The sequence below is a fragment of the Zalophus californianus genome, chromosome 7 (assembly GCF_009762305.2).
Source record: "Zalophus californianus isolate mZalCal1 chromosome 7, mZalCal1.pri.v2, whole genome shotgun sequence".
Taxonomy (NCBI): domain Eukaryota; kingdom Metazoa; phylum Chordata; class Mammalia; order Carnivora; family Otariidae; genus Zalophus; species Zalophus californianus.
This window is the reverse complement of record NC_045601.1, coordinates 119,960,424-119,988,187: the sequence shown is the minus strand read 5'-3', so window position 1 is coordinate 119,988,187 and position 27,764 is coordinate 119,960,424. Positions and strand designations below refer to the sequence as shown.

General features: G+C 38.2%; 1 protein-coding gene and 1 long non-coding RNA gene across 5 annotated transcripts in view; one reads left to right on the top strand and one right to left on the bottom strand.

Annotated features, from left to right (window-relative positions):
• Positions 1 to 18,265, bottom strand: part of LOC113927512 — a 29,967-nt gene extending 11,702 nt beyond the window's left edge. The window contains exons 1-2 of the long non-coding RNA XR_003521645.1: positions 18,156 to 18,265; positions 17,648 to 17,793 (exon numbers count right to left, since the gene is read on the bottom strand). This is a non-coding gene — a long non-coding RNA (uncharacterized LOC113927512). The remainder of the gene's footprint in view (positions 1 to 17,647; positions 17,794 to 18,155) is intronic.
• Positions 1 to 27,764, top strand: part of EXOC2 (exocyst complex component 2) — a 279,473-nt gene that overhangs the window by 135,935 nt on the left and 115,774 nt on the right. For 3 of the 4 annotated variants that reach the window (XM_027603388.2, XM_027603385.2, XM_027603386.2), the window contains 4 exons: positions 22,389 to 22,454; positions 22,625 to 22,782; positions 23,184 to 23,305; positions 25,046 to 25,107. In XM_027603388.2, the coding sequence (XP_027459189.1) occupies positions 22,389 to 22,454; positions 22,625 to 22,782; positions 23,184 to 23,305; positions 25,046 to 25,107 (408 nt within the window). The remainder of the gene's footprint in view (positions 1 to 22,388; positions 22,455 to 22,624; positions 22,783 to 23,183; positions 23,306 to 25,045; positions 25,108 to 27,764) is intronic. The other variant, XM_027603387.2, reaches the window with a different exon arrangement.

Sequence of the window (27,764 nt, the reverse complement as noted above, 5' to 3'; positions counted from 1 at the left end):
TTGAGGAAACTTCATACTGTTTTCCAGAGTGGTTGCACCAGTTTGCATTCCCACCAACAGTGCAAGAGGGTTCCCCTTTCTCTGCATCCTCATCAATACCTCTTGTTGCCTGTGTTGTCAATTTTAGCCATTCTGACAGGTGTGAGATGGTATCTCATTGTGTCTTTGATTTGCATTTCCTTGATGATGAGTGATGATGAGCAACTTTTCATGTGTCTGTGAGCCATCTATATGTATTCTTTGGAAAAATGTCTATTCATGTCTTCTGCCCATTTTTTAAATGAATTATTAATTTTTGGGGGGAGGTGTTGACTTTTATAAGTGCTTTGTATATTTTGGATAGTAACTCTTTATCAGATATGTCATTTGCAAATATCTTCTCCATTTCCATAGGTTGCCTTTTAGTTTTGTTGATTGTTTCCTTCGTTGTGCAGAAGCTTGTTATCTAAGTGTTTTATGTTTTTAGAGCATAGATCCTTTACCTCTTTGGGTAGGTTTATTCCTAAGTATTTTATGGTTTTTAGTACGATTGTAAATGGGATTGATTCCTTGATTTCTCTTTCTGCTACTTCATTGTTGGTGTATAGGAATGCAACAGATTTCTGTATATCCATTTTGTATCCTGCAATTTTACTGAGTTAATGTATCAGTTCTAGCAAGTTTTTGGTGGAATCTTTTGGGTTTTCTCTATAGAGTATCCTGTCACCTGCAGATAACGAATGTTTGACCTCTTCCTTACCAATTTAGATGCCTTTTATTTCTTTTTATTGTCTGATTGCTGAGGCTGGGACTTCCAGTACCATGTTAAGTAACAGTGGTGAGAGTGGATATCCCTGTCTTGTTCCTGACCATAGAGGAAAAGCTCTCAGTTTTTCCCCATTGAGGATTATATTAGCAGTGGGTTTTCCATATATGGGCTTTATAATGTTGAGGTATGTTCCTTCTAAACCTGTTTTTTTTGAGGGCTTTTATTATGAATGGATGTTGTACTTTGTCAAATGCTTTTTCTGCATCTATTGAAAGGATCATATGGTTCTTATCTTTTTTTTTATTAATGTGGTTTATCACATTGATTGATTTGTGAATATTGAACCAACTTACAGCCTAGGAATAAATCCCACTTGATTGTGGTGAAGGATTCTTTTAATGTATTGTTGGATTCAATTTGCTAGTATTTTGTTTAGAATTTTTGCATCCATGTTCATCAGGGATTTTGGCCTGTAATTCTTTTTTTTTTTTTTTAAGATTTTATTTATTTGACAGAGAGAGCACGTGAGCACAAGCAGGGGGAGCATCAGGCAGAGGGAGAGCAGGCTCCCACTGAGCAAGGAGCCTGATGCGGGACTCGATCCCAGGACTCTGGGATCATGACCTGAGCCAAAGGCAGCCACTTAACCGACTGAACCACCCAGGCGTCCTGTACTGCTCTTTTTTATTTATCTGGCTCTGGAACAGGGTAATGCTGGCCTCTTAGAATGAGTTTCGAAGTTTTCCTTCCATTTCTATTTTCTGGAATAATTTGAGAAGAATAGGTATTAATTGGTATTAAATGTTTGGTAGAATTCCACTGGGAAGCCATCTGGCCCTGGACTTTTGTTTGTTGGGAGATTTTTCATTACTGATTCAATTTCTTTGCTGGTTATCAGTCTGTTCAAGTATTCTCTTTCTTCCTATTTCAGTTTTGGTAGTTTATATGTGTCTAGGAATTTATCAATTTCTTCTAAGTTGTCCGATTTGTTGACGTGTAATTTTTCATAATGTTCTCTTACAACTGTTTGTATTTCTTGGTGTTATTTCTCCTCTCTCATTTGTGATTTTATTTATGGGTCCTTTCTCTTTTCTTTTTGATAGGTCTGGCTAGGGGTTTATCAACTTTATTAATTTTTTCAAAGAACCAGCTTCCGGTTTCATTAATCTGTTCCATTGTTTTTTAGTCTCTATATCATTTATTTCTGCTATAATCTTTATTATTTCCCTTTTTCTGCTGGCTTTCAGCTTCATTTGTTTTCTTTTTCTAGCTCCTTCAGGTGTAAACTTAAGTTGTTTATTTTTAGACTTTTCTTGCTTCTTGAGGTAGCCCTGTACTGCCATATACTTCCCTCTTAGGACCACGTTTGCTGCATCCCAAAGGTTTTGGACCCTTGTGTTTTCATTTCTCTTGGTTTCCATATATTTTTTAAATTTCTTCTCTGATTTCCTGGTTGACCCATTCATTCTTTAGTAGTATGTTATTTAACCAACATGTATTTGTGGTCTTTCCAAATTTTTTTCTTGTGGCTGACTTCAAGTTTCATGGTGTTGTGGTCTGAAAATATGCATGGTATGATCTCACCTTTTTTGTACTTGTTGAGGCCTGATTTGTGACCTAGTATGTAATCTGTTCTGGAGAATGCCCCAAGTGCACTTGAAAAGAATGTATATTCTGTTGCTTTAGGATGAAAAGTTCTGAATATATCTGTTAAGTCCATCTGGTCCAGTGTGTCTTTCAAAGCCATTCCTTCCTTTTGATTTTCTGCTTAGATGATCTATCCATTGGTGTAAGTGGGGTGTTAACATCCCCTACTATTATTGTATTATTATCAAAGAGTTCCTTTATGGTTGCTATTGTTTTATGTATTTGGATGCTCCCATGTTGGGCATATAAATTTTTACAGTTGTTAGATCTTGTTGGATAGACCTCTTTCTTATGAAATAGTGCTGTTCTTCATCCCTTATTAGTGTTTGGTTTAAAATCTAGTATATCTGATATAAGTATGTCTGCTCAGGCTTTCTTTCTTTTGGTGTCCATTAGCCTGATAAATGCTTTTCCATCCCCTCACTTGTTCTCTTTTCTTTTCTTTCTTTTCTCTTTCTTTCTTTCTCTCTCTCTTTCCTTCCTTCCTTCCTTCCTTCCTTCCTTCCTTCCTTCCTTGTTTCAGAGGTAGAATTTAGTGATTCATCAGTTGCATATAACACCCAGTGCTCATTACATCAACTGCCCTTCTTAATGCCCATCACTGAGTTGTCCCTTCCCCCCACCCACCTCGACTCCAGCAACCCTCTGTTTGTTTCCTGAATGTCTCTTATCGTTTGCCTCCCTCTAAATTTTCAACTTATTTTATTTTCCTTCCTTTCCCCTATGTCCATGTTTTATTTCTTAAATTCCACATATGAGTGAAATCATATGGTATTTGCTGTTCTCTGACTGACATATTTCACTTAGCATAATACCCTCAGTTGCATCCATGTTGTTGCAAATGGAAAGAATTCATTCTTTTTGATGGCTGAGTAATATTGCATTTTGTATATGTACCACATCTTTTTTATCTATTCATCTGTAGATGGACATATGGGCTCTTTCCATATTTTGGCTGTTGTGCATATTGCTGCTATAAACATTGGGATGCAGGTGCCCCTTTGGATAAATACCTAGTAGTGTAATTGCTGGGTCATAGGGTAGTTTTGTTTTTAACTTTTTGAGGAACCTCCACACTGTTTTCCAGAGTGGCTGCACCAGTTTTCATTCCCACCAACAGTGTAAGAGGTTCCCCTTTTTCCAAATCCTTGCCAACATCTGTCATTTCCTGACTTGTTAATTTTAGCCATTCTGACTGGTATGAGGTGGTATCTCATTGTAGTTTTGATTTCTATTTGCCTGATGCTGAGTGATATTGAACATTTTTTCATGTGTCTCTTGGCCATTTTATTTCTTTGGAGAGATGTCTATTCATGTCTTCTGCCCATTCCTTCAGTGGATTTTTTGGTTTTTTTGGGTGGTGAGTTTGATAAGTTCTTTTTTTTTTTTAACAATTTTTTATTGTTATGTTAATCACCATACATTACATCATTAGTTTTTGATGTAGTGTTCCATGATTCATTGTTTGTGCATAACACCCAGTGCTCCATGCAGAATATGCCCTCTTTAATACCCATCACCTGGCTAACCCATCCACCAACCCCCCTCCCCTCTAGAACCCTCAGTTTGTTTTTCAGAGTCCATCGTCTCTAATTGTTCGTCTCCCCCTCCGACTTACTCCCCTTCATTCTTCCCCTCCTGCTATCTTCTTTTTTTTTTCTTAACATATATTGCATTATTTGTTTCAGAACTATAGATCCGTGATTCATCAGTCTTGTACAATTCACAGTGCTCAACATAGCACATACCCTCCCCAATGTCTATCACCCAGCCACCCAATCCCTCTCACCCCCACCACTCCAGCAACCCTCACTTTGTTTCCTGAGATTAAGAATTCTCATCTCAGTGAGGTCATATGATACATGTCTTTCTCTGATTGACTTATTTCACTCAGCATAACACCCTCCAGTTCCATCCACGTCGTTGCAAATGGCGAGATCTCATTCCTTTTGTTGGCTGCATAATATTCCATTGTGTATATATACCACATCTTCTTTATCCATTCATCTGTCGATGCACATCTTGGCTCTTTCCACAGTTTGGCTATTGTTGACATTGCTGCTATAAACATCGGGGTGCACGTACCCCTTCGGGTCCCTACATTTGTATCTTTGGGGTAAATACCCAGTAGTGCAATTGCTGGATCGTATGGTAGCTCTATTTTCAACTGTTTGAGGAACCACCATACTGTTTTCCAGAGTGCTTGCACCAGCTTGCATTCCCAGCAACAGTGTAGGAGGGTTCCCCTTTCTCCACATCCCTGCCAACATCTGTCGTTTCCTGACTTGTTAATTTTAGCCATTCTGACTGGTGTGAGGTGGTATCTCATTGAGGTTTTGATTTGGATTTCCCTGATGCCGAGCGATGTTGAGCACTTTTTCATGTGTCTGTTGGCCATTTGGATGTCTTCTTTGGGAAAATGTCTGTTCATGTCTTCTGCCCATTTCTTGATTGGATTATTTGTTCTTTGGGTGTTCAGTTTCATAAGTTCATTATACATTTTGGATACTAGCCCTTTATCTGATATGTCATTTGCAAATATTTTCTCCCATTCTGTCGGTTGTCTTTTGGTTTTGTGGACTGTTTCTTTTGCTGTGCAAAAGCTTTTTATCTTGATGAAATCCCAATAGTTCATTTTTGCCCTTGCTTCCCTTGCCTTTGGCGACGTTTCTAGGAAGAAGTTGCTGCGGCTGAGGTCGAAGAGGTTGCTGCCTGTGTTCTCCTTTAGGATTTTGATGGACTCCTGTCTCACGTTTAGGTCTTTCAACCATTTGGAGTCTATTTTTGTGTGTGGTGTAAGGAAATGGTCAACTTTCTGCATGTAGCTGTCCAATTTTCCCAACACCATTTGTTGAAGAGACTGTCTTTTTTCCATTGGAGATTCTTTCCTGCTTTGTCAAAGATTAGTTGACCATAGAGTTGAGGGTCCATTTCTGGGCTCTCGATTCTGTTCCTTTGATCGATGTGTCTGTTTTTGTGCCAGTACCATAGTGTCTTGATAATGACAGCTTTGTAATAGAGCTGGAAGTCCGGAATTGTGATGTCGCCAGCTTTGCTTTTCTTTTTCATTATTCCTCTGGCTATTCGGGGTCTCTTCTGGTTCCATACAAATTTTAGAATTATTTGTTCCATTTCTTTTAAAAAGGTGCATGATATTTTGATGGGGATTGCATTGAATGTGTAGATTGCTCTAGGTAGCACTGACATCTTCACAATGTTGGTTCTCCCACTCCATGAGCATGGAACGTTTTTCCATTTCTTTGTGTCTTCTTCAGTTTCTTTCATGAGTATTTTATAGTTATCTGAGTACAGATCCTTTGCCTCTTTGGTTAAATTTATTCCTAGGTATCTTATGGTTTTGGGTGCAATTGTAAATGGGATCGACTGCTTGATTTGTCTCTCTTCTGTCTTGCTGTTGTTGTATAGGAATGCCACTGATTTCTGTGCATTGATTTTATAGCCTGCTACTTGACTGAATTCCTGTATCAGTTCTAGCAGTTTTGGGGTGGAGTCTTTTGAGTTTTCCACATACAGTATCATATCATCTGCAAAGAGTGAGAGTTTGACTTCCTCTTTGCTGATTTGGATGTCTTTTTGTTGTCTGATTGCTGTGCCTAGGACTTCTAATACTATGTTGAATAGCAGTGGTGAGAGTGGACATCCCTGCCACATTCCTGACCTTAGGGGAAAAGCTCTCAGCTTTTCCCCATTGAGAATGATATTCGCTGTAGTTTTTCATAGATGGCTTTTATGATATTGAGGTATGTACCCTCTATCCCTATACTCTGAAGAGTTTTGATCAAGGAAGGATGCTGTACTTCGTCAAATGCTTTTTCTGCATCTATGGAGAGGATCATATGATTCTTGTTCTTTCTTTTGTTAATGTATTGTATCACGTTGATTGATTTGCGGATGTTGAACCAGCCTTGCAGCCCGGGGATAAATCCCACTTGGTCATGGTGAATAATCCTTTTAATGTACTGTTGGATCCTATTGGCTAGTATTTTGGTGAGAATTTTTGCATCCATGTTCATCAAGGATATTGGTCTGTAATTCTCCTTTTTGATGGGGTCTTTGTCTGGTTTGGGGATCAAGGTAATGGTGGCCTCATAAAATGAGTTTGGAAGCTTTCCTTCCATTTCTATTTTTTGGAACAGTTTCAGGAGAATAGCTATTAATTCTTATTTAAATGTGTGATAGAATTCCCCTGGGAAGCCATCTGGCCCTGGGCTTTTGTTTGTTGGGAGATTTTTGATGACTGCTTCAATTTCCTTAGTGGTTATAGGTCTGTTCAGATTTTCTATTTCTTCCTGGTTCAATTTTGGTGGTTGATACATCTCTAGGAATGCACCCATTTCTTCCACGTTATCTAATTTGCTGGCATAGAGTTGCTCATAATATGTTATCATTGTTTGTATTTCTTTGGTGTTGGTTGTGATCTCTCCTCTTTCATTCATGATTTTGTTGATTTGGGTCATTTCTCTTTTCTTTTTGATAAGTCTGGCCAGGGGTTTATCAATCTTGTTAATTCTTTCAAAGAACCAGCTCCTAGTTTCGTTGATCTGTTCTACTGTTCTTTTGGTTTCTACTTCATTGATTTCTGCTCTGATCTTTCTTATTTCTCTTCTCCTGCTGGGTTTAGGCTTTTTTTGCTGTTCTTTCTCTAGCTCCTTTAGGTGTAGGGTTAGGTTGTGTATTTCAGACTTTTCTTGTTTCTTGAGAAAGTCTTGTATTGCTATACACTTTCCTCTCAGGACTGCCTTTGCTGTATCCCAAAGATTTTGGACAGTTGTGTTTTCATTTTCATTGGTTTCCATGAATTTTTTTAATTCTTCTTTAATTTCCTGGTTGACCCATTCATTCTTTAGTAGGATGCTCTTTAGCCTCCATGTATTTGAGTTCTTTCCGACTTGCCTCTTGTGATTGAGTTCTAGTTTCAAAGCATTGTGGTCTGAAAATATTCAGGGAATAATCCCAATCTTTTGGTATCGGTTGAGACCTGATATGTGACCTAGGATGTGATCAATTCTGGAGAATGTTCCATGGGCACTAGAGAAGAATGTGTATTCTGTTGCTTTGGGATGGAATGTTCTGAATATGTCTGTGAAGTCCATTTGGTCCAATGTGTTATTTAAAGTCTTTATTTCCTTGTTGATCTTTTGCTTAGATGATCTGTCCATTTCAGTGAGGGGGGGTGTTAAAGTCCCCCACTATTATTGTATTGTTGTCAATGTGTTTCTTTGCTTTTGTTATTAATTGCCTTATATCTTGGCTGCTCCCACGTTAGCGGCATAGATATTTACAATTTTTAGATCTTCTTGTTGGATAGACCCTTTAAGTAGGATATAGTGTCCTTCCTCATCTCTTATTACAGTCTTTGTTTTAAAATCTAATTTGTCCGATAAAGAATTGCCACCCCAGCTTTCTTTTGGTGTCCATTAGCATGGTAAATGGTTTTCCACCCCCTCACTTTCAATCTGGGGGTGTCTTTGGGTCTAAAATGAGTCTCTTGCAGACAGCCTATCGATGGGTCTTGTTTTTTATCCAGTCTGATAGCCTGTGTCTTTTGATTGGGGCATTTAGCCCATTTACATTCAGGGTTAAGTATTGAAAGGTATGAATTTAGTGCCATTGTATTGCCTAAGGTGACTGTTACTGTATATTGTCTGTGTTCCTTTCTGATCTATGCTGCTTTTAGGCTCTCTTTTTGCTTAGAGGACCTCTTTCAATATTTCTTGGAGGGCTGGTTTTGTGTTTGCAAATTCCTTTAGTTTTTGTTTGTCCTGGAAGCTTTTTATCTCTCCTTCTATTTTCAATGATAGCCTAGCTGGATATAGTATTCTTGGCTGCATATTTTTCTCGTTTAGTGCTCTGAAGATATCATGCCAGTCCTTTCTGGCCTGCCAGGTCTCTGTGGATAGGTCTGTTGCCAGTCTAATGTTTCTACCATTGTAGGTTACATATGTCTTCTCCCGAGTTGCTTTCAGGATTTTCTCTTTGTCTCTGAGACTCGTAAGTTTTACTATTAGATGTCGGGGTGTTGACCTATTTTTATTGATTTTGAGAGGGGTTCTCTGTGCCTCCTGGATTTTGATGCCTGTTTCCTTCCCCACATTAGGGAAGTTCTCTGCTATTATTTGCTCCAGTATACCTTCTGCCCCTCTCTCTCTTTCTTCTTCTTCTGGGATCCCAATTATTCTAATGTTGTTTCGTCTTATCGTATCGCTTATCTCTCGAATTCTGCCCCTGTGATCCTATAGTTGTTTATCTCTCTTTTTCTCAGCCTCTTTATTTTCCATCTTTTGGTTTTCTATATTGCTGATTCTTTCTTCTGCCTCATTTATCCTAGCAGTTAGTGCCCCCATTTTTGATTGCACCTCATTAATAGCCTTTTTGAGTTCAACTTGGTTAGATTTTAGGTCTTTTCTTTCTCCAGAAAGGGTTTCTCTAATAACTTCCACACTTTATTCAAGCCCAGCTAGTATCTTTAAAGTCATGATTCTGAACTGTAGTTCCGACATCGTACTAATATCAGTATTGAGTAGGTCCCTGGCTGACGGTACTACCTCTTGTTCTTTTTGCTGAGGGGATTTTTTTCGTCTTGTCATTTTGTCCAGAGGAGAACAGATGAATGAGAGAACAGAATGCTAACAGGTTAACAGTGTCTCCAGCAAATATACTCTATACAAATCAGAAAAGACCTGAAACCAGGGGACAAGAAAGGGAAAGAAAGAAGAGAGAAAAAAAAAGGAAAAAGAAAAAGATAAAAACAAACAAAAACAGAACAAAAGAAAAAAAAACAGAATATGATCAAATATGATCAGGCTAGTGCATAGATCAGTGCCACACACTAGCTTTTGGGCATTTTTGGTCTGTTAGAAGAAAGTGCCTGCTAAAATTTTAAAGGAAGAAAGACTTATTTATGTACAAAATAAGGGTTGATACGATGAAGGGATGGCAGATGACTGTAAAGATGAAAATTATAAAAGATTTTATAAAAGGAACTGATAAGATAAAAAGTTGTTTTTTAAAAAGAAAGAAGAATATTTAAAAAGAAAAAGAAAAAAAGGGAGAGAATGTGATCAGGCAGGAGAATAGAACAAAGCCATACACTAGTGGTTTAGGGTATATTTTGATCTGTTAGAAGAAATTGTATCTCAAAATTTTAAAGAGAGAAGAACTTATATATATATGCCAAAAATAAGGGTAACTACTATGAAGGGATAAAAATATGACTCTAAAAATGAAAAATAAAAAAATTTTTTTTTAAAAAAGGGATGGATAAGATGTTTGAAAAAGGGAAAAAGAAAAATTCAAAAAAAACAGTTAAAAAAATTAACTTTGAAAAACTAATGAATTATGGTAAAAAAGCCATGAATTCTATGTGCAGTATTCCCCTAGCGCTGGAGTTCTCCCGTTCTTTTTGATAGATAAACTTGGTCTTGGCTTGCTGGCTGTTCATGCTGATCTTCTGGGGGAGGGGCCTGTTGCCGTGGTTCCCAAATGTCTCTGCGGGAGGCGGAATTGCCCAGCTCTTGTGAGTCCGAGCTAAGCAAGCTGCTCGGGTTTGCTCTCAGGAGCTTTTGTTCCCTGCAAGCTCTCAGTACAGCTTTGGAGGACCAGGGTGAAAATGGTGGCCTCCCAATCTCCGCCCAGAGGACCTGAGAACTCGGGGCCCCGCTCCTCAGTGTGCCCCCAGAGAAAAGCAGTCACTCCCATCTCCCCGGTCTCCGGCCGCACTCCATGCTCACCCAGCCTGTGACCGACTGTTTCTATGTCTGGCACCGGACCCCGTGTGGAGTCTCCAAATCCAGCAGATCCCTGCGGTGCGCTCCCATGCCGCTCCTCCTGGGGGAGGAAGGGGAGTCTCCCCGGCTCTGCCGCTTTTTGGGTCCCTGCTGGAGGAGCAGTGGCCCGACTGGGCTGCAGATCACAGTTCATGGCGACCCCAAGCTGAGAGCCCGGGCCCCGGCTCCGTCTCTGCAGCCGGCTTCCCCGCTCCCATACCTGGGAGCTCTGCCGCACTCAGGCACCCCTGGTCTTTCTGTGACCCCGAGAGTCCTGAGTCCACACTGTTCCACGAGGTTTCCACCCCCCCGCTTAGCCACTGGAGCGACGTCCCTCAGTGGAACCCACTTCTAAAAGTTCCGATTTTGTGCTCCCGGCTCCGCCACTCGCCAGAAGCGGCCGACGGAGGCCCCCTCCCCCGCCGTCTATCCTCCCGATCGCCTCGGATTCACTTCTCCGCACCTCCTACCTTCCAGAAAGTGGTCGCTTTTCTGTTCAGAGTGTTGTTACTATTCTTATCTTTGATCTCCTGTTGAGTTCGTAGGTTTTCAGAATGGTTTGATCCCTATTCAGCTGAATTCCTGAGACCAGATGAAATCCAGGTTTCCTACTCCTCCGCCATCTTGCCACACACACACACCCCCCCCCCCCCGACTTTGATAAGTTCCTAATAGATTTTGGATACTAGCCCATATCTGACAAGATATTTGCAAATATCTTTTCCCATTCTGTAGGTTGCCTTTTAGTTTTGTTGACTGTTTCCTTTGCTGTGCAAATCTTTTTATCCTGATGAAGTCCCGATAGTTCATTTTTGCCTTTGTTTCCCTTGCCTTTGGAGATGTGTCTAGCAAGAAGTTCCTACAGCTGAGATAAAAGATGTTGCTGCCTGTGTTCTCCTCTAGGATTTTGACGGATTCCTCTCTCACATTTAGGTCTTTCATCCATTTTGAGTTTATTTTAGTGTATGGTGTAAGAAAGTGGTCCAGTTTCATTCTTCTGCATGTGGCTGTCCAATTTTCCCAACCCCATTTGTTGAAGAGACTGTCCTTTTTTCCCTTGGATATTCTTTCTTGCTTTGTCAAAGATTAGTTGACCATAGAATTGAGGTTCTGTTTCTGGGTTCTCTGTTGTGTTCCATTGATCTGTGTGTCTCTTTTTGTGCCATTAACATACTGTCTTGATAATGACAGCTTTGTAATACAGCTTGACATTGTGATGCCTCTAGCTTTGGTTTTCATTTTCAACATTTTCAACATTCCTTTGGCTACTCGGGGTCTTTTCTGGTTCCATGCAAATTTTAGGATTGTTTGTTCTAGCTCTGTGAAAAATGTCAGTGGTATTTTGATAGGGATTGCATTGAATGTGTAGATTGCTCTGGGCAGCATAGACATTTTAACAATATTTATTTGACCAACCCATGAGCATGCAATGCTTTTCCATTTCTTTGTGTCTTCCTCAATTTCATAAGTGTTCTGTAGATTTTAGAGAACAGATCCTTTACCTCTTTAGTCCTAGGTATCTTACAGTTTTTGTGCAATTGTAAATTAGATCGATTCCTTGATTTCTCTTTCTTCTGCTTCATTGTTAGTGTGTAGTAATACAACAATATGCAACTGTACAATAATGCAACTGGTTTCTGTGCATTGATTTTATATCCTGCGACTTTGCTGAATTTTTGTATCATTTATAGCAATTTTTGGGTGGAGTCTTTTGGGTTTTCTACATAGAGTATCATGTCGTCTGCAAAGAGTGAGAGTTTGACTTCTTTGCTGATTTGGGTGCCTTTTATTTCTTTTTGTTGTCTGATAGCCGAGGCTAGGACTTCCAGTACTACGTTGAACAACAGTGATGAGAGTGGACATCCCTCTCATGTTCCTGATCTTAGGGCAGTAGCTCTCAGTTTTTCCCTGTTGTGGATGATATTCACTGTGGGTTTTTCTCTTTTTTTTTTTAAAGATTTATTTATTTATCATTTGAGAGAGAGAAAAAAAGATAGTAAGAGAGAGCATGAGCAGAAGGGGGAGAGGGAGAAACAGGCTCCCTGCTGAACAGGGAGCCTGACATGAGGCTTGGTCCCAGGACCTTGGGATTATGACGTGAGCCGAAGGCAGACACTTAACTGACTGAGCCACCCAGGCGCCCCTCGCTGTGGGTTTTTTTTGTGTCTTTTATGATACTGAGTTGTGTTCCTTCTATCCCTACACTGCAGAGAGTTTTTGTCAAGAAAAGATGATGTATTTTGTCAAATGCTTTTTCTGCATCTATTGAGAGGATCATATGGTTCTTGTCCTTTCTTTTATTAATGTGGTGTATCACCTTAGTTGATTTGCGAATGTTGAACCGGCATTGTAGCCCAGGAATAAATCCAACTTGGTCATGGTGAATAATCCTTTTAATTTGCTTTGGATCCTATCAGCTAGTATCTTGTTGGGAATTTTGGAATCTATATTCATCAGGGATATTGGTCTATAATTCTCCTTTGTCTGGTTTTGGGATCAGTGTACTGCTGGCCTCATAGAATAAGTTTGGGAGTTTTCCTTCCATTTTCTATTTTTCGAAAGTTTCAGAAGAATAGGTATTAATTCTTTAAAAGTTTGATAGAATTCCACTGACCATCCCCTCACTTTCAATCTGCAGGTGTCATTGGGTCTAAATAAGTCTCTTGTAGGCAGCATGTAGATGAGACCTTTTTTTTTTTTTGTATATTCTGACATCCTATGTCTTTTGATTGGCGCATTTAGTCCATTTATATTCAGAATTATTATTGATAGATACATATATAGTGCCATTTTATTGCCTGTTTTGTCATCTTTTCTGGAGATTTTCTCTGTTCCTTTCTAGTCATTGTCACTTTTGGTCTTTCCTTCCCACTCAGCAAGTCCCCTTTAATATTTCTTGCAGGGCTGGTTTAGTGGTCATTAAGTCCTTTAGTTTTTGTTTGTCTGGGAAACTCTTTATCTCTCCTTCTTTCTAAATGATAACCCTTTTGGGTAGAGTATTCTTGGCTGCAGATTTTTCCCATTCAGCACATTGAATATATCATGCCACTCTCTTCTGGCTTGCCAAGTTTCTGTGGAGAGATCTGCAGCTACCCTTTTAGGGGTCTTCCCATGTAAGTTAGGGACTTCTTTTGTCTTGCTGCCTTCAGGAATTTTTCTCTATCAACGGTATCGTACAAATTTAACTACAGTATATCTTGGTGTTGGCCTGCTTTTGTTGATTTTTATGGAGAGTTCTCTCTGTCTCCTGAATTTGGATGTCTGTATCCTTCCCTAGATTAGGGAAGTTTTCAGCTATTATTTCCTCATATAAACCTTCTGCCCACTTTTCTCTCTTTTCTTCTTCTGGGATTCCTATGATATGAATGTTTTTATGTTTGATTAGTTTCACTGAGTTCCCTAAATCTATTCTTGTGATCCATAATTCTCTCTTTTGTTTGGCTTCATTATTTTCCATTGTACTATTTTCTATATCACTTATTCGTTCCTCTGTTTCTTCTATCCTTGTGGTCATTATATCCAGTCTGTTTTGAATCTCAGTTATTGCAGTTTTCATTTCTGTTTTTTTTTTAACTCTTTTATATCTGTGGTAAGAGTCTCCCTGATATCTTCCATGCTTTTCTCAAGCCCAGCAATTATCCTTATGACTGTTGCTTTAAATTCTGCATCAGGCATATACTTATATCTCTTTTGATTTGATTTCTGCCTGTAACCTTTTTTTGTTCTTTCTTTTGAGATGAATTCCTCTGTCTTTGTGTCTTGTGTAGATCTCTTTTTTTGTATTAGAGAATCTTGTTATATTTCCTGATCCTGAGAGCCTTATGAAGAAGAGGTCATACAATGTCCAGAACGTGCTTCAGGGAGTGTCTCTGGTATATGCTGCATGCATTCTGCTATTGCGTTTGGGAGTGTTTGGACATTGGCCAGAGTATGGTAAGTTTTAACTAGGTGTGCTCTGGTCTGCTTGTTAAATGAGACCTGATGCTATTTCCATTACAAGTGAAGTTGTCAGAACTCTATGGTTAATAGACATGGTGTGTGCAGGGGGTTGTACTGGTTTTCTGGGAAGGGGCCTGCTGCACTGGTCTTTAGGCACATTTGCCTGAGAAAAGCAGTACCAGCAGAATGCAAGGGAATGGGACTTGGTGTAAGCAGGTTAGGCAGCCAGTGTTGGCATTGTGCTGTTGACTGAAGTTGGTTTATGCTGAGGGATGGGGAGATAAATGGTGCCCACCAGCTCCTTTGTCCCTAGAGAGGGGTCTCTGTGCTTGCCGCTCTCAGGGAAGCACTCCCATAAGAGTGAATAATTTCCTCTTGTGCATCTCAGGTGTTTTTCAGATCGCTGTTTTCTCTCTGTCTCCAAGTTGCTTGCCTGCCTGGAGCAGCACAGTGCATTTTGGGTAATATCCCAGCCAAGCCTGCTGACTTTTAAAACTCCAAACTTTAAGGTCATGCTGTAGTGGGACCTGAGCTAGTCCTCTGGGGGAGGATCTCACTGCTCTGGGACGGATGCAGGTTTGACTGAGAAGGGCAATCATGCTAGAGTGCAGGGGCATGGGATTTGGAGCAAAGCAGGCTAAACAGCCAGTGTCCAGGTTTTCTGCCCTCAGCAGGTGTCTCTGTGCCTATGCTGAGAGGTGGGGGAAAGAAATGGCACTCTCCAGCTCTTCTGTCCCCCAAGAAGTGTCTCTGTGAATGCCACCTCTCACAGATGTGCTCCAAGAAGAGTGAACAGTCTCTCCCCCATGTACTTTATGTGATCCTCGGATTGTGCTGTCTGCCCTTGTCTGCTTGCCTGCCTTCTCTCAGGGAGTAGGATCTCTATCTCATCCAAGCCTGCTGACCTTTGAACTCCAGTCTCTGAGCCCTGGTTGCAGAAACTCACAAAAATCAGCCCCTCCAGCCCCTCTCATTTTCTCAGCTAATGGCTTTGGGGAAGTGATCTCCTTGTGCATTTCCCTGGTGTGCTTTTCTCTCTCTCTCTCTCTCTCTCTCTCTCTCTCTCTCTCTCTCTCTCTCTCTCTCTCTGTCTCCCTCTCTCTCTCCTTTCTGTGTGAGTAGGGCTCCTTCTCCTCTGCAGCACCCGTGATCCTTTTCTCCCCCAAATCACACCTCCACAGTTCTTATCTTCCTCAACTTGGCCTCTTTTCTCCCTCTAATTGAGAAGTTTGTTCTGTCAGTCCTTGGGTTGATTTCTTGGGTATTCAGAATGATCTGATAGTTATCTAGTTGTGTTTGAGGGACCAGACAAGCCTAGGGTCCTCCTAGTATGCTACCATCTTAGCTCCTCCCAATCCAAGGAAGTGAATGCTTTAATTTCAGTTTTTCTGGTGTCCTGAAAAAGGTTTTCTCAACATTTTGCTTTCAAACATGTCTCCATCCATTTGCATTTTCTTCCTCTCAGATGCATGAGAGTTGTGTGGCTCTCTATGCTGAGGACAGGTTTGGGTTTCTTGCCCTCTGCCATGGTGTAGAGCAGCCACACAACCAATAACGTGTCATAACTTCCTCTTCCTATCTGCTCTGTCTCTAATCCTGAGGGCTCATGAGGACTGGAAAGGTTAGATGCTTCCATATCAGTGCCTTGACTGAATGTGTTCACAGCCCTCTTACAGAACACTAATTTTAGTGTTTTAATAGAAATGTCCAATATATATCACTTAGCTGCGACCTGAGGCAAATAACTTGACTATGCCTGGTTGCACGGGTCAGGTTTGGGAATTAAGTTAATGTCAGTGAAGTGCTTATAACAGTGTCCAGCAGATAAGTGAAAATTTACTCTTATTATTTGGAATAAATGTTTATTCTAGTATTTAAAATTTCATTGGCCTGGCACATAATAGGTGTTCAGGGAATAAAGTTTAGTAGCATTAAGAAATAGTGGACTGTTGGGGCTCCTGGGTAGTGGCTCAGTCGGTTAAGCGTCTGCCTTTGGCTCAGGTCATGATCCCAGGGTCCTGAGATCAAGCCCTGCATCAGGCTCCCTGCTCAGTGCAAAACCTACTTCTCGCTCTCCCTCTGCGGCTCCCCCTGTTGTGTGCTCTCTCTCTCTCTCTGTCAAATAAATAAATAAAATCTTAAAAAAAAAGAAATAGTGGACTGTTGAACTACTACAGTCATATTGAATAATGTCTAGACGGATATACTCATCAAAAGAATTAGTACCTTAGGAAATGGATTTTAAACCTAGTTATTTGTTTCCAGTCAAGTGTTTCTTCCTTCCAGATTGGTTGCTGTAGGTGGCCTATCACATAAGGATAGTAGTTGCCTTATCTTGAGTCTTTTTAGAGTTCATAAAATTCCTAAGTTTTTTTTCTGGGATATTTTAGTGAAACATTAGTTGTACTGAGTTGGATATGCATATGGTATTTCTACCTATCTGTATTTGTAAGCTTTTAAGAATTTATAGTAATAATTATTAATAGAGTGTAATTCACTATATAGATTTGGACATGTTTTTAAACTAGTTATCCTCTATTGAAAAGCTAGAAAGACACTGAAGGGTAGTAGAAGGGAATGGAGGATTTAGGAATGTGTGCCCACCATATCAAGCTACTTGTGAAATCCAGAAACTTAATTAAATTAAAGTTGGGAAGAGTTCCAAGGCTTTGATAGTTGGTATTTAAACTCATATAAGAGAGCTCTGTAATATTTAAACAAAATTTACTTGTAAGTTTTTTTCAAGTTATAGAATTATTTTGCTTTATTAAGAGCCCATCCGTTAGAGATTTAGATGGAGTTTCCAACAGTTTAAAAAATAGTTCTTCAAACCAGTCATGCCCATGTGAAGTAACATACATGAATCAAAACAGTGAAATCTAGCCGTTGGTCTTACCACAAAGTAGTTTTGGTCTGTGTGTGCAGGAAAGAGTTAAGGTTTTTACTTAACGAAATGGTTAATAGTAGGTTGAGATCTCACCTTTAGATATATTTTAAAATATTGTATAATTTGGAGTGAAAAATGTTAAAGCATCCACATGATTTTTAAACATTAGTAATCAACATTTTTAAAAGTTGTATAACTCATAGTATGTAAATTAAAATGCACTTTATGTTCCAAAATTAGATATTCTTTTAAAAACAGGGCAACTCATATAGTTCAATATGTTGATAAGTAACTGCTTTTTAATTAACAATTTCAAGAGTTATGCCTTAAAACTCATTCCTGCCCTCTCCAATTTCTATATATTTGGAGACCAGTCCTTGAAGTTTATAAATTATTTTGTCTAGTAGATGTCATCATGCATTCATTAGCACCTGTTTAATGGGCGCAAAATTTGGTTTTAATTTTGATATGATGTTTTTAAAAAATTGATCTTCACTCTTGTCTTTGATTTAAAAATATTTAGAACAAAAAGCTATGAAATAACTAGCCCATTAAACAAGGCTACTATACAAAAAGTTCAGTATTAGGTACTGTGACAGATAGAATTAGAAAAGCACCATCTGATATTGGTATACTTACAGTTTTATCCTGGCTTGCCTCTTTATTGAGACAAATTATGCCTTTATTTCAGAGCTCCATCCCTTTGTCCACAGCACACTAAACCAGCACTATGTTAGTCAGGGTTCAGAGAAATGGAACCAAGAGGATGTTGATTCTGCTTCCAACTGTGTATATAAAGAGAAAAGATTTATGAAAGGAATTTGGCTTACATGATTATAGAGGTTAACAAGTCCCAAGATCTGCAGTCATCAGGTTGGAGGCCCAAGAATGCCCATGGTGTAGTTCCAATCTGAAAGCCAAGAGGCTCAAGACCCAGGAAGTACCAGTGTTTCAGTTCAGTGTCCTCATTCAAAGCAGTTAAGCAGGAGGAGTTCCCCCTTACTAGAAGGAGGGTCAGCCTTTTTTTGTTCTATTCAGGCCTTCCACTGATTGGATGGGTTCCACCCTCCTTAATGGGGGCAATCTGCTTCCCTTCGCCTACCAATTCAAATATTAATCTCATCCAAAAACACTCTCACAGACATACCCAGAATAATGTTAAATGAATATCTGAGCACCCTGTGGCCCACTCAAGTTAACACGTAGAATTAACCATCACAATGTCCTTAACTTAGATTTTGCAGTGTAGAATTCCAGTGTCATTCTGTGCCTCTTCACATCACAGTGGATGCTGGGTTCCTCAGGAACATTTGAATTCTACACCTACAGGAGTCCTCCCAACTCCCAGTATTCACAGGAAATTCTTAAATCTCTTCTTACCCCTTCTGTTATCTTAAATCTGCGGGAGAAGCAGTGAGTCTGTTGGACTTCTCAGGAATGTATCATAGGATTATGCCTGGCAGATCTCCTTCAAAGGGTCAGTTAGCCATGTGGAGACCCAGGATTTCAAGTTTTTTAAAGACCTTGAAATTAACCTAGTAGTATTCAGGGCCATCATGCTTTCTGAAATATATCCCAGGAGGTCCTGAAGAACTCTAACCATGGGTGATCCCTTCATTCACCAAATATTTATTGAATATCCTGAACACACTATGTGACAGGTACTGATACATATGTATATACACACACACACACGCATATACATGTATGTACATGTAACACATACATACATAAATTTAAAAATATATAAATATATAAAATAGTGACCAAGATAAATATGACCTCTCCCCTCCTGGAGAGACAGAACCAAAATCAATTTTTAAACACTTTATCTTAAATTTTGCTAACAGCTATAAAAGAAACAAATAGGGTTCTAAGATGGGATGGAGGTCAGGGAAGATCTCTCTGAGGAGATGACATTGAAACCAAAACTTGAAGCATGAGAAGGAAACAGCCACACAAGGAATCGGGGAGAAGAATGTATTAGGAAGAGACAACAGCACATTGCAAAACCAAGGAAAGGAGCTTGGCATATTTGAAAAACAGAAAGAAGGTCAAAACATTCAGAGTATACTGAGCAGTGGGCTTAGGGTATCAGGAGGAGCAGGAGATGAGGCTAGAGGAGGAAGCAGGGACCAGCTGACAGGGCTTCATTACAGACCATGGTAAGGAATGTGTATTCCAAGTATGGTGGGAAGCCACAAATAGACTGTAACTGGTGGAGTAATCTGATCAGAGTTTTGGTTTTAAAAAAAGACCACTCTGGTTACCTGTTCAAGAATGAATTGGCAGGGAACAAAAGTCAGAGTGGGTAAACTATTAAAACCATCTGGGAAGGAAATGATGGTGTTTGGGTTAAGGTTTTGTTAGTGGAGTTGGAGAGAACATGATAGATTTTGTTTGTATTTTGGAAGCAGTGTTGACCAGACTTACTGATGGATTGATCAGATGAGTCGGATGAAGACAAGAATTAACATAGAGCTACCAAATGGACTCTCAAATGAGTAGATGTGCCATTTACAAAGTCAGATAGACTTTTGAAGAACATGCTTGGAGGAAGATACCAGTTTTCTACTTTTAATGTATTGAGTTGAGATTACTGTGAGTTATTCAAGAAGAGACATGAAGTAGACAATCCGAAATTCAAATCTGGGCTTCAAAGGAAAGATCAGGGCTGGAGATACAAATTTGGAAGTGTGACATTGTGATTTATAATAAGAAATATATATAGTCTTCTTCTGGTTTTAGGCACAGAGCTCCTAAAACCCTGGGAATTTCTTCAAGTGAGGAGTGGGAAAGGTCTTTTTTTATGTTAATGATGTGACTTTTGTCGCCACCTCAGGATGAGGGTGCTAATTGCTTGGATCACCAACCAGGTGATTAGAAGGTTGGAATTTACAGTCTAACCCTCAGACCTCTAGGGAGGGGAATGGAGCTGGATGTTGAATCAGTTGCCAGTGGCCAGTGATTTAATCAATCATGCCCATGTAATGAAGCTTCCATAAAAAGCCAAAGGACAGGGTTCAGAGAACTTCCAGATTGATGAATGTGTGGAGATTCAGGGAGAGTGGCTTGCCTGGAGAGGGCATGGAAGCTCTGCACCCTTTTCTCATACTTTGCCTTATGCATCTCTTCCACCTGGCCATTTCTGAGTTTTATCCTTTTATAATAAACTGGTAATCTAGTGGGTAAATACATTTCCTAGTTCTGTGAGCTGTTGTAACAAATTACTTGAACCCATGCAGGGAATTTTAGGAACCTCCAACATGTAGCCAATAGGCCAGAAGCATAGGTGATAACTTGGTCTTGAGATTGGCATCTACATGTGTGTTGGGAGGGAGGTGCAAATCTTGTAGGAATGAGCCTTTAGCTTGTGGGATCTGACGTTATCTCCAGGTAGACTGTGTTAGAATTGAGTTGAATTGTTGGACCACCCAACTGGTGTCTGGAGAATTTTATACTCAATTCCAACATGAATTGAGTGCAGAATCCAAAATAGGAAGGCACTCGATAGAAATGATATTTGAAGTCTTGAGAATAAATTAGTGAGAGTGTATAGAGAAAAAAAGTGCCTAAGACTAAGACCTGACAAACTGCATTACTTAGAGAATAGCTAATTAATTTATCACCTCAGTAAACCTGGGGCCATTCATTTGCTTTTCTACACATAGGCCACTGTATTATGTTCAAAGTGTTACTTTGAATCAGAGCATCACACTTTGACAGAAACAGAAAGTAGGCTAATAGACATTCAGGGCCAGTTGGACTTACCTGAGTGGTCATGATTCAGATGGGAGTCACTCTTGACATCTCTCCTGTCTCACTGAAACACCCAGTAGAATTGCCAGGTTCAGTCACCTCTGCCTTGAAAGCCTGTAGCTAAGCCATCTGCATGAGTTCATGCTCCACCTCCTTTTGTCTAATGCGCTGTGATTGCTCACCTAGGTGAATGTAGTATCCTCCTAACTGGCTGTGCTCCTAATGTCAGTGCCTCTAGTCACTTCTCACTGTTGCTTTAAAACACTTCAGTTACTTCTCATTTGTCTTAAAAAATAGAGGGACAGAAACCTCAGCTTCTAAGTGAAATCCTCATGTACAAAGAATTTTGGGTGTTGTTGCCTAATGGATTTAGGAATTTGCTTATTGACTTATTACTGAGGTGAATTTTAGGTTTAGTTTTTTCAACAATTAAACTTCAATTCTTTAAAAGCAAAAGTGCGTTTCTACAAAGAAAAAAATGATAAAAGCAATATAGTTCAATATAAAATTATAAAATAAATGTAAATTAGAGCCTGAAGAGGTATGTATGCATGTGTGTGTTGACCACTTTTTATCAGGTATGTCTTATGTTTTTGTTCTTACCCTTCTTTTGCTCATTCATGTTAGTAATGCTCATCATAATAATGAACTCTATACACTGTTTCTCTAGCTTATACCAAAAATATATATAACATTATTTGTATTTTAAAATTAACTTGAAGTCAATTGTTGTTAGCTTGAAAGTTCTCTTGACACGTCTCTATCCAATAATTTCATAAGCATTTTAACTTTAAAGGATAATTTCATATTATGTTAGTGAACTATCAGAATTTTCTTTTTCATCATACCATTTTTTTATTATTTTTTTATTTGGAAAGTTTTCTAAGCTTATTCTTCTTAGGCATTTTATGTGGTAATATTTAGTTTTAGAAAATTTGGGAGTAAAAAGTTAACTGAAATCCAATTGAATAGATTTCTCTTTTAATCAGTGTAGTCTTCCACATATTACCTTAAGGAGAAAGAAGTATCAAAGGAAAATATGGCTAGCAGTAAACAGATAAAAATTTAATTCTAGAATATATTCTCTCCTAAATTAGACTATAGAATCCCTGAAAGAATAGTGATTTATAATTCTTTAAAAATAAAATGCCAAATATAATGGTTATTTATAAATGTTTAAGGGAAGGGAATGGATATCCTAAGATTCCTAGACATTAATCCAGAGTTTATTCTTCTTTTTGTTTCTCTACTAGCTAATGAGAAATAGTATTAAGAAGGTTATCGTGGGTAAGATTTAGATTTAACCATATACAATTATTGATGAACATGGCACATGAAATTCACCTACAAAAAAGGCAATTTCAACTTAATTCTTAGGTTTATTTATGGAATGGAAATTGTACTTAAAGGTTTTAAGGAAATGAATAACTTCCTTTTGGAATAAAAAAGTTTTTCTAATTAAGTCTGTTTTTAAATCAGAAACTTAGATTATGTCTTAAACATTCCTTTCAGTCAAGTTACAACCATATCTTATGCTCTCTTTATATACAACTGCTAAGGCATTTCTTCTTTTTATCTGAAGACAACTAATATATTTGATTTTGCTTTTTTAATTTTTAAGACTGCAGAGAAATCAGGCCAGATTGAAAGATCAAAGAATGTAAGGCAAAGACAAAATGATTTTAAGGTAAGTTAAGGATAAGTATGTAGACTTTTTCACAGGATAAGGTTTTCTTAACCAAAGTTAATAGAAAACTATCTACATTCAAACTATTCATCACTGTTCAGGCTGATTCCTTTAGTTGATTTAATCAAATTAATGACTTTTAATGAGGTTTTACTTTGACCATTGTCTAGAAAATGATTCAAGAAGTAATGCAGTGTCTTGTGAAGTTGATCCGTGGAGCCCTCCTCCCACTCAGCATCCCAGAGTGTGGAGTGAGGCAGTATGGAGGCTGGGAGGTGAAGTCTGAGCTCTCAGGACAGTGGCTTGCTCATGTCATCCAGACCATAAGGTAAATATGGACACATTCTTCTGAAAACGGGTAAAAATTTTTTTGTCTTTTTGAAAAAAAACCCACAACGCATTCAGTTTGAGATATGATTTTTTAACATAGTCAACAAAGAATTTTACTATGTCTTCTTGCCTCTAGTATTTCCTCTCTATCATATAGCACCTAAACTCCTAAACCTTCCTATGCTTATGTTTGATGAGAATGTTGTACTGAATGTGCATCTTTTTTATTGTTTAATTCAGTGTTACTGCTGTATTGTAATTCCTGTTACGGTTTTACTTTCCCCTTGCTTTCCATATAATATTGTAGCTTACAACCTCCATAGGCTGGCCAAACTGATGACAGGAATTGCTTCAAGATTCCACTCTGCTCACTTGTGTTTTGTTGTGGCTCTTTCACAGGCTTACTTATGAATCGTTGACTGCCCTTGAAATTCCTAATGACATGTTACAGACTATCCAGGATCTCATTTTGGATCTCCGAGTACGTTGTGTGATGGTCACATTGCAACACACAGCAGAAGGTATGTTAAGAAAATTGATGACATTTGCTAGACAACGATTATCTGAATATGCCACCTCTTTCTAGCTTCTAGTCCTTGAAAATGAGAAAATTGCTTTTTATGGAAATTTGAGTATTTTAAATCACAAATAGCTGCTCAATAGAATTTTTTTCCTTTTTTGAATAGCTTTCCAAATCTGTTTACCTGAGATGCTAGACCATGTGTAAATTAAAATGGTTATACTTAAAAATATTTCAGGATATAAGAACATCCTTATGGCACATGTTAAGTAGAAAAAGTATAGTATAAAATATAAAGTATGAATCCAGTTTTGAAAATATGTATGTATATTTTATTTTATTTATTTATTTTTTAAAGATTTTATTTACTTATTGTCGGAGAGGGAGACAGTAGCAGGCAGAGAGAGAAGCAGGCTCCCACTGAGTAAGGAGCCTGATGTGAGACTCGATCCCAGAACCCTGGGATCATGACCTGAGCCGAAGGCAGACGCATAACTGACTGAGCCATCCATACAGGCGTCCCTGTATGTATATTTTAAATATTTAGAAATAATCAGTGTAAAATCAGAAGAAAGACTAACAGTGGTTTTCTGTATAGTAGAAATTTTAAGTGATGCTTGTTTTCTTTATATCTTTTAGAATTTTCAGGATTTTGTACATACAGTCATAAAAAGCAGGGTTATCTTTACAAAGCAGCCTTTTAGATATTAAATATTTTCAAAGACAATCAAGAACATCATTTTAAATGACATAAGCCATAACTATCTGTCACCAGGACTTTTTAAGTAAGAAGGTCACATCTTGGGGCACCTAGGTGGCTCAGTCGGTTAAGCATCCAACTCTTGGTTGCGGCTCAGGTCATGATCTCGTGGTTGTGGGATCGAGTCTAACATTGGCTCTGTGCTCAGTGTGGAGTCTCCTTCAGCTTCTCTCTCCTCCCTTTCACCTGTGCTCTCTCTCTCAAATACATAAATAAAATCTTTAAAAAAAAAGGTCACATCTCTACAGAATTGGTGACTAAGTCTACTGTGTCAACAGAAAGGGAATAGAATCCAGGTGAAAAACAGCAGTGTCCTCTGAAGTCACCTGCTCCCCCCAGGGACCTGACACAGCCTGAAATGCTAAAGGTTTGGATGAATAGCATTCCTTTGCCAATCATCAGAAGTGTCTAGGATTAAAACAGAGTATAAATTTTAATCAGATATTTTAGGGAAAAAAATTTTGTAGTTTATTTTGTACATATTTTTTTAAGATTTTATTTATTTATTTGAGAGAGAGAGCATGAGAGGGGGGAGGGTCAGAGGGAGAAGCAGACTCCCCGCCGAGCAGGGAGCCCGATGCGGGACTCGATCCCAGGACTCCAGGATCATGACCTGAGCCGAAGGCAGTCGCTTAACCAACTGAGCCACCCAAGCGCCCTGTTTTGTACATGTTGAATATTTTCAAGAGTGCTTTGAATAAGTAATAAACAATTATCTAAAGTTGTCATTAAGCCTAGCCTAGCAATCTCCAAATTGAGCTAAATTTATTTACATTAATGTTTTATGAAAACAGTCCAGAAAACAATACACATTTAAACTTGATCTACCAGAATTATATTTTATACTTATTACCTATTTTTCATTTTTTTACAAACTCAAATAAGACAATGAAAAACCATAACCTTTATAGATTTTTATCTCTTTAAAGTTCAATGAGATAATTATAATAAAAAGTACGTGTGTGCTTATTTTCTCTGTAGAAATAAAGAGGTTAGCTGAAAAGGAAGACTGGATTGTCGATAATGAAGGACTGACTTCTCTTGTAAGTTTAAATTCTTTTCAGTGGTTAATCATTAGTGTATATTATATTCAAAAATAATGATTTGTTTTATTAATAAACATATATTCTTTGCATTGTAATTCTAAATTTCTGAAAATAGAAAAATAAACTTCTTAAAGTTTTCCTTTTCAGAGTCATTTTTGCTTAACACAACATTTAAAAATTAATACAAGCCGTATTTCTTTTAGAGTGCTCTTTTTTCATCATGTGTCACTACTGTTTGTTTGCATTACATTTTAAAATAGATTGTGCTTCATTCTAAGTTACCCAGTAACTTGAATTTTTTAGAAAAACAGAATAGAAAGAAATGCTAATGTTGGCCCCTAAGCCAAAACAAAACAAAACAAACAATAACAGCAAACCTCTCCAGATATATACATAGGTCAAGCAGGCAATTATAACATGACATATTCATTTTAGAATATCCTCTGTTCAGATGGGACTTTGAGATTTTCAAAATACTTTTGAAAATAGTTTTCATGATATACCATGTTGTCACATCTGTTTCATGGATTCCCACAGTGATCCTGTAGGTGGGTGTATCAGTTAAATTGACATTCAGATGCTAAAACATCGAGGGCCTTTAGACAAGATGGGCATTTTTTTTTCTCTAACATTAAAGAAATTAGGACTTGTGTGGCAGCTTAGTCATTCAGTCAATACGTAGGGCTCCTTCTGACTTTCTCTTTGTGATCCTTATTGTGGCTTCTGTCTCAGGATGGCCTCATGATCACAAGAAGGCCACTGTAGTCCCAAGCACCATGGCCTTATTCCTGTCATATCCAGCACTTTCTCAGGAGCCACAGCTGACCTTTCCTCCTACATCTAATTGACTAGAATTTATTCACATGCCCATCCCTGTCTACTATGGAGGCTGGAAAAATGCAGTTTTTTTAGCAGAGCACATTGTTAATCCCAACAGTTTCTGTTTTACCTTAGTAAGAAAAATGGAGAAAATACATCTGGGGGAGGCAGTTAGGTTTCTGCCTATTTAGTAGATGAGGAAACTAGAATAAAATCATTTTTGACTTGTCAGAATTTACAAAATAGTGGTGAATGAGGTTGTTGAGAGGCAATGATCTCATGTAATGATATTCATTTCCTCAAATTGCTAGTTTTTTTTTTTTAATTGCTGTACTTCTTATTGATAGTCTTTCTTTGGGAGTTGGGGAATTTTTGACAAGTTGAATTCTTTTCTCCTATTCCTCTTGAAGTATACTAAAATGTACCTTACTTTATATAACAGTATGGTTTAGAATAGCAGTGCTTGGGTGCCTGGGTGGCTCAGTTGGTTAAGCGACTGCCTTCAGCTCAGGTCATGATCCTGGAGTCCCAGGATCGAGTCCCGCACTGGGCTCCCTGCTCAGCGGGGGGGTCTGCTTCTCCCTCTGACCCTCCCCCCTCTCATGTTCTCTCTCTCATTCTTTCTCTCAAATAACTAAATAAAATCTTAAAAAAAATTAAAAAATTAAAAAATAAAAAGAATAGCAGTGCTTACTTACAAATTTTTGTAAATTAAATCATATTTGACCTTAGGGAAATTTATTATTTTAATAAATCTATAATTATATTTTAAAGGATTTGTTTTTAATAAAAGTTAGCTTTAGTTTATTTGACTTATTCTACTTTTCATAATTATTTGTGCTTAAATACAAACTATCCTATAACTAATTCTGTTGTACTCTAAATACTTAGAGAAAGGAGATGTGGAGTAGACCTTCATGGTTCAATACAGCAGTCATTTGAGACATAGCTTGTATAAAATACATACCAGATTTCAAAGACTCAGTACACAAAGAATGTAAACTATCTCAACTTTTTATATTGATCACATGTTGAAATAATATTTTGTCATATTGCATTGCATGAATTATATTAAAATTAATTTTTTCTTTTAATTTTCTTAATGTGTTTACTAGAAACTCTAAAATTATATATGTGACTTATGTTTGTGGCTCACATTATACTTCTTTTCAACAGTGCTGTTGTAAAGGAAAATGTGCTGCACTGGGTTTAGAATCATAATCTGGTTTAATCCTTAGTTCTGTCACATAATAGGCAATCTTTTTTTTTTTTAAGTTTATTTATTTGATCTCTACACCTACCTAACATGGGGCTTGAACTCACAATCCTGAGATCAAAGAGTTGCATGCTCTTCTGACTGAGCCAGCCAGGCGACCCAATAGCCATGCACTCTTAAAGAAGCCACTTTACCTCTCTGGGTCCCAGTTAGTGCTTATATGATAGCAGCCGCCTCTGGGTCCCAGTGAGTGTTACATGATAGCTGCCACATCCAGGTCCCAGTGTGTGCTTAAGTGGTAGCTGTCATATCTCAGTTTGGTTGTTTGATTATAGTAGTTAAACGTCTTTGAAAATATTTTGAAATGGTCACTATAAACTTGTTTGTAGTCAATTTAAAGTTTAACTATAATATTAAGAAACTATAACCATAGAATAATTTCATGTTTGTCACACATTCAAGCTAGAAGACTAAACTTTGTAGATGAATGACCCACAGAAAGTTACACTTCTGGTGTCAGCCATTGTATCTTCTAGCCAGATGTTGGTAAAGAAATATACTAAAATAATGGTGTTGATAAAGCTGAGCATGTTTTAAGCTATTCAGCATGGACCTCACT